This window comes from Zea mays, chromosome 3, assembly GCF_902167145.1.
Source record: "Zea mays cultivar B73 chromosome 3, Zm-B73-REFERENCE-NAM-5.0, whole genome shotgun sequence".
Classification (NCBI taxonomy): Eukaryota; Viridiplantae; Streptophyta; class Magnoliopsida; order Poales; family Poaceae; genus Zea; species Zea mays.
The window spans coordinates 187,844,280-187,850,581 of NC_050098.1; the positions used below are offsets into that span (position 1 = coordinate 187,844,280).

At 42.4% G+C, this 6,302-nt stretch overlaps 1 protein-coding gene across 3 annotated transcripts; it reads right to left on the reverse strand.

Annotated features, from left to right (window-relative positions):
- Window positions 1-316: 316 nt before the first annotated feature.
- On the reverse strand, window positions 317-5,739 carry LOC100281776 (ATP binding protein). 3 transcript variants are annotated; one of them, NM_001411906.1, is made up of 9 exons: window positions 5,133-5,623; window positions 4,199-4,798; window positions 3,183-3,480; window positions 2,811-3,090; window positions 2,437-2,544; window positions 1,887-2,165; window positions 1,491-1,634; window positions 711-919; window positions 317-596 (listed from the first exon to the last, which is right to left on the reverse strand). In NM_001411906.1, exons 1-8 carry the CDS (start codon window positions 5,425-5,427, stop codon window positions 746-748), a joined length of 2,178 nt encoding a protein of 725 aa, NP_001398835.1. In that variant the 5' UTR covers window positions 5,428-5,623; the 3' UTR covers window positions 317-596; window positions 711-745. The 3 variants fall into 3 exon arrangements, with proteins under 3 accessions (NP_001398835.1, NP_001148168.1, XP_008672852.1); NM_001154696.2 differs by having other exon boundaries at window positions 317-601; XM_008674630.4 differs by having other exon boundaries at window positions 330-919; window positions 5,133-5,739.
- Between the last annotated feature and the right edge of the window lie 563 nt (window positions 5,740-6,302).

Sequence of the window (6,302 nt, forward strand, 5' to 3'; positions counted from 1 at the left end):
CCCATTCTTGTTTCTTCAATAAGAACCAACGATCAGATCAAATAGCATCGCGAGCGGTTTACATCGAAAACCATCCACGTGTACTTGAACATCTAATAATACAAATTAATGTGTTTGGTTTGATATTAAAGTAGGATGAGACGGGGTGACACTGTTCACTCGATTTTTTGAATCACACCACCACTGGATGTTTATCTTGTCACCACGTGACTCTCATCCAAACACTATAAGAACTGGCTGCTCCCTTCCATCCTCCTTGTACATCTAACCAGACACACCATAAGTGATACTATAAATGATACCGGACACATCAACAATAGAACCAACAATATGAAACGTTGGACACTATTTTGAAATTCCCATGTTATCATTCATGATCAGGAGTACAAGAGTGGGCTTACAACTGTACAGTTACTCCGCGGAAAATTTTCTGATATTTACATACACTCATGAATCACTCCAGGGCAGGGGTTCACACTTCACACCAAGAATTACCCTGAAGACAAAAAAAAAGAATCCTGGACCCAGAAAAAGGAAACGCAAGAATTACCCTGAAGACACAAAAAAAGAAGAATCCTGCACCCAGAAAAGGAGGGCTATTCTACAACAGAAGGAAAAGAGTAATGATTAGCGTTAATTAAGAGAAACACCAAGAAAATCGATATTTTTCAATAAGTTTATGAGGGCTCCATGTCAGGAGACAAAGTAACCTTTATATGTGAAGAAAGCACCGGATGGCTTCTCATTAGTACGAGAAAGAAAGCCATGGATGCTGTAGTGCTTCGTCAGCTGTAGGTCTTTTCCTGGGGTTAATTTGCAGTAGATAAGACAGAAAATCGACAAACTCTGAATCAGGACATTGTATGTGTTGTCGCAAGGAGGATTTCTCCGGGATCAAATACTCTAGCTGATCTGTCTCCTGGATATAAATAAGGCAAAGAAGGGATGTGTTAGGGATTATTGTTCTACAACCAACAGTGCTAGACTGCTAGATATGCACAGTGAAACTCAAATTGAAAGGAAAAGCTTAGGTCTTCCCTATTCAAACTAACAAACTGACAAGGCCATATATTATGCCTTCAGCGTATCAAGTGAGTAAGGGGGTGTTTGAATGCAATAGAGCTAATAATTAGTGGCTAAAATTAGTTGAAACATCCAAACAATCTAGCTAATAGTTCAGCTATTAGCTATTTTTGGTAAATTAGTTAATAGTTAGGTAGTTATTTGTTAGCTAGCTAATTTTACTAACATTTTTTAGCCAACTAACTATTAGTTGTAGTGCATTCAAACACCCCCTAAGAAGCCACATAAATATAATTCTGTAGCGAATTCAAAATTAAAATTCGGTTACGTCGGGTTAAGGTGCAACAAAAATTATGAAGGCGAGGGAAACAATCGGAAGCAACTTGTGCAATATAGAATTTTCAATTAAAGAATACTCATTTAGCATTGCCATAGGCAGGTGAGAAAGTATGAAAAAGGAATCGTACCTCATTCTCGGTAAAAAGGTCATAATCATCAGTGAAATACTTCTGTGTCTCCTGTCCCAATTCTAGCATTTCCATGTCAATTGGGCCGGTTATCCCAATCATTTGAGCAAGCATTACGGACACAGGCTCGTTAGGAAATAATACCTGTTATATGTAAAGGAAAGAAGATATAGTTCCAAGGAAAAGAAGCACCCAAAACACCCATTCTACAACTCTCCAGCTCGCATGTGCTTACAACATTAATAAAAAAGATTAATTTCTAATTCTGGTTGGAGTTATACGTTGGTATTGCATTCATACAAGAAAAGAGGCCTCAAAGTTTTGTCAAAATAATACTAAAGACCAGTTTCAATCCTACAAGCCACCAAGCATTTCAATTAAATAAAACATACTTACTTCACCAGTATACAATTCAGAAAGGATGCAACCAAGAGACCAAATATCAATCCTCTGATCATAAGGTAGGCCTAGAATGACCTCAGGAGCTCGATAAGAGCGTGATTGGACATAGAGACATAAGTTGTCTGTCAAGAAGCAACTACTTCCCAGATCAATGACTTTAATTTCACATCTACTGTAGCTCTTGATAAGAATATTTTCTGGCTTTAGGTCACAATGAATGATCCTCAGACGGTGCAAGTAAACCAAGGCCTCCAAACATTGCCGAGCTATAACCTACAACAAAGGCAAAGTTTCAAATTGCTAGAACTTTGTAACTTTCTGAATCAATTTTGCGAAGGCTACCATTTCAGGATATCAAATAAGTTTGCTCATTTACAGCTCAATGGTTAAACGACTGTTTAAATGTGTAGCAGGTTAGAAAACTTTTGTCTAGGGGCTGACTACAGGGTGAATTGCAAATGCTCATTATATACAAGTATGATATCATTATAAGTAGCAGTCATGGTCCCAGGGAGAACATCTCAGTGAAGGACACAGAACATACCTGTATCCTAGGCAAAGTAAAATACACCTCACCACCAGATTCTTGATTATATTTCTGAAACTCGTATAGATTTGCTCGCAGTAGTTCAGTGACAATAAAAAGGTGTTCCTGTCAATATTTGCTTGCTGTCAGCACCATGCAAGGCCATGAGAATTGAAAAATCCAACTAAAATCTGCCACCGTACATGCATGAAGCAATTCAAGTACACTGGTAGAATACTACAGTTGATCCTTTTTAAGATAATTGCAATATTGCTCAAGACCTAGTCACCTGGATTATATCCTTTCAGATGCCTTCCTAGGAAGTTAGGATCCAAACAACTTGAATCAAAGGGAGTACACTTAACCAGAAGTCTCTCTTACGAGGCATATACCTGATGGTAAAAGTAGTCATAGAGGCGCAACACATGGTGTTCATCTAGTGGATCATATTTGTTCACGAACTTCAGAAGTTTTATCTCATCCAAGCTCTGGTCGAAGAAGTCCTTATCATTTTTAATTATTTTAAGGCAAACATCCATTCCTGTACGAAGATCATGTGCTTGCACAACCTTGCTGAATGCAGCTGAGCCTAGATATTCAGTGATATAATACCTTCCAGCAACAACCGAATTTAAGACGATGGGGAAATCTTTGTTTTCTTCAAATCCAGTCCTGCATTACATGCCTATAGTATAAGTACGAAAATGGATCAACCAACACACAATTTAACAAAAAGAATACAAAGTAAAAAAGAGATTGTGAACCTGTTCTTGCGGTGGATAATTCTCAATTCAAATACCTCATATTCTCGGTGAAAATCAGAGAGAGCAAGATCAATATTTGTCTCGGCATCTTCCTCAGCTTTAAGAGCAGTAGAATGTTGAACATCTGTATTTAATGATCCAACATGTCGAAACTCATCAGCTTCATCAAGATCACCACTTTCAGGGAATGGCTGTATCCTATGACCTTTCGGATATTCTTTATGAATGCTGCTTTTCAGATTTTTGTCACAGCTGCCATTGAGCTCACCATTTTCCGTGAAATCATATGTACCGTGATCTATGAAATTCATGAAGAGAATTAGACCAGCACATAAGCAAAAGATAGCCTCTAACAAGGACCAGGACAAATGGACAACTGATACTAAAATACTCACAAATATAAGATGGGCTAACATTATTTTAATACGCTTGGCCAAATAGTCAGTTGGACCTGGCTACATTGTAAATATGTTAAAAACAAGGCCATCATATTTGAAATGCGTGTTTTTAAGGCCCTGATAGTACATACCAATTGTTTAACCGAAGTTAGGTTCTAAAACACAGAACATCATTTACCACTTCACCAGCATAGACAAACTCTGCCTCCTTAGAATTTCCAGGGATAATCCATGAGAAACATAATAATCATAAAATGGCAACTGTATTGAGGAACTGTAAATATTACAAAAAAAAATGTTACTAGCGTCTAGTATAACATTTTCCTCTCCATTCATTAAACTACAAATCAACAAAATCGCAACAGAGATTTGGCTTTCACAAGGCAACTCAGCAGAATCTAACCTCTTCATTGTATTAATTATTCCCCTTTTCCACCTACATTAAATTCAGTAAATAAATTCACATTATCTTTGACCACAAAGTGGGTTATAATGGACAGACTATATTCTGTTTTGCTACCAAAATTCAGCAGGACCCTCCAGTCAAATAAATAAATAAATAAGGAGTGCTACTAGGTGGAGATACGAACTGTAGTGGAAGGCTTTTGAAGTACTTACTCACAACAGTATCAAATGAACTGAGTATTTGAAGCTCCTTCTCCACAACACTCAGCCCTGAATCATCATATCCTCGTCCAGGATCCCTCGTCATACCGCATTCAAACATAATATCTCTACTCTGCTTCAACTGAAACGCATCCTGCGCACAATCATCCAATATCTCTGTCTGGTCATCCATGATCTTGTATCTCCCATACACAGTGGAGCTTGAGCTCCTGGCCACATCAAGCCCATCATTCTTGAGTCCCCCTCCACAACAACCACAGAGTGGCGATGAGCATATGTACACCTCAGCACAACCCTCGCATCGGTCACCACCGATGTGTTCGTGACGGTGGTTATGGCCTGCACCAAGCTTGCCTATTTCAACCTGCTCCGAACCATCGTGAGCATCCAGTACAAATTTGTCCTCCTCTTTGCCTTCGTCATCCTCATCGTCCAGCTTGCTAGGGAAGAGGTGATCGTCGTAGAGCCAATCCTCTTGGAAGAAGAGGTCGGTGGTGTCGTACTGGCGCGCTGTACCAAACTCCATCTCCGATGAAGACGCGTCCGACTGCGAATGCCGCGGCGACCATAGTCCATACGGATTCAACAGCCCTATAATCGGCAAAACAACAAGGGAGTTTCGTTCAGAATTAGTGAAATGTGCAGAAATTCGTCACTAAACACAAAACCAAGCGCCAGAGACGGAAATTAAAATGTCGGAGAGGTTTAACAACTCTCGTACAAATCGAAGATCAATTATGCTATAAAGTTCATCTCCACAGGGAAAAACACACGCGCGCTAATCCAACCATCAGCGCCGAATTGGTCCCGAAGCCATAGCCGCGGAAATATCGGCGCACAGATCGAGATTGTGTAATACGCCCCACGGAAAGCAAGGAGGAGAAGGTTTAAAGCTCCCGACAAAAATGCCCCGTGCCTTGGGTACCTGAGGGTGTGGAGCGCAAGCTTACGAAAGCTGATGAGGACGCCGAACCGGAGCTGGAACCGGGGCTCGCGGGCGTCGGCGTGCCAGCGCCAGCGCCGGCACCGGCACCGGCACCGGCACCGCCGGCGGAGGCGGGCATCCGGAGCGGCGGGAGGTGGGGATCTAATGCGGCGTCGTGGCTTTCGTCCCCGGCGGCGGTGCGTTCAAGGACGTCGTCACGAAGCGCGGAGGCCGCGCCGGCGAAGCCGTGGTCGGTGAGGAACGCCATGACCTTGTCCAGCCCCGGCGCCGCCATGCTCCGCGAAGGCGCGCGGTTGGTGGGGGCTATCGGTCTCTCGCTCAAGCGCGCGGTGATGTAAGCGGTTGCGTCGCCATTGGGGTGAACTTGGAAGCGAAGCGAGAGTCTTCGAGTGAGAGGACCGGGCGAGACGGACGAGGAGGCAGCGAAGTCAGAGGAAAGAGAGACAGAGGATTGCAGAGGCGCACGGATCGCAGCTGTCGCGCGTCCGCATAAAAAGGTTGCCGCAGTTGCGTTTCAGTCCCTTCGGCCTTCGAGGCGGTTGGCGAGTGTAGACACTAGACAGGCATTCTACAGTATAGTCAAGTCATCAGATTCTGGTCCGGTTTGTTTCCTTTAAGGGGGTGTTTGGTTACACCCCGCTAAAATTTAGCCCCTGTCCGATCGAATGTTTGAACCTCCGTTCCGGGTATTAAATGTAGTCGGATTATAAAACTAATTTGTCAGCCGAAGATTAAAAGACGAGACGAATCTAGTCCAGTTGGTTGGGTTTATATTTCATACTCCTATTTAAAAGTCAAACGCTTGATGTGACCCGAGCTAAACTTTAGCAGGAGCAACCAAACACCCCCTAAGTCCATCCAACAGATTAGCCTGTTTGTTTGGGCTTATTTAGCGGCAACCAAGGTGTATAGATAGCCATTTGGTACTAACACGATGGGTCAGCCCAGTTACGACACGAAAAAGCACGGTCCAGACACGACCCGGTTAGTATAGTGCCAGTGTCTGGCACGGCACGGCTATAGTATCGTGTCTGGGTCACTATCTCGACCCGTAGTGCTGGCACGGGCACGACACGATTACATTTTTTATTTTAAAAATAATAGTTTACATATATTAAGTATAAGAATTCAACATATAACACAATAAAA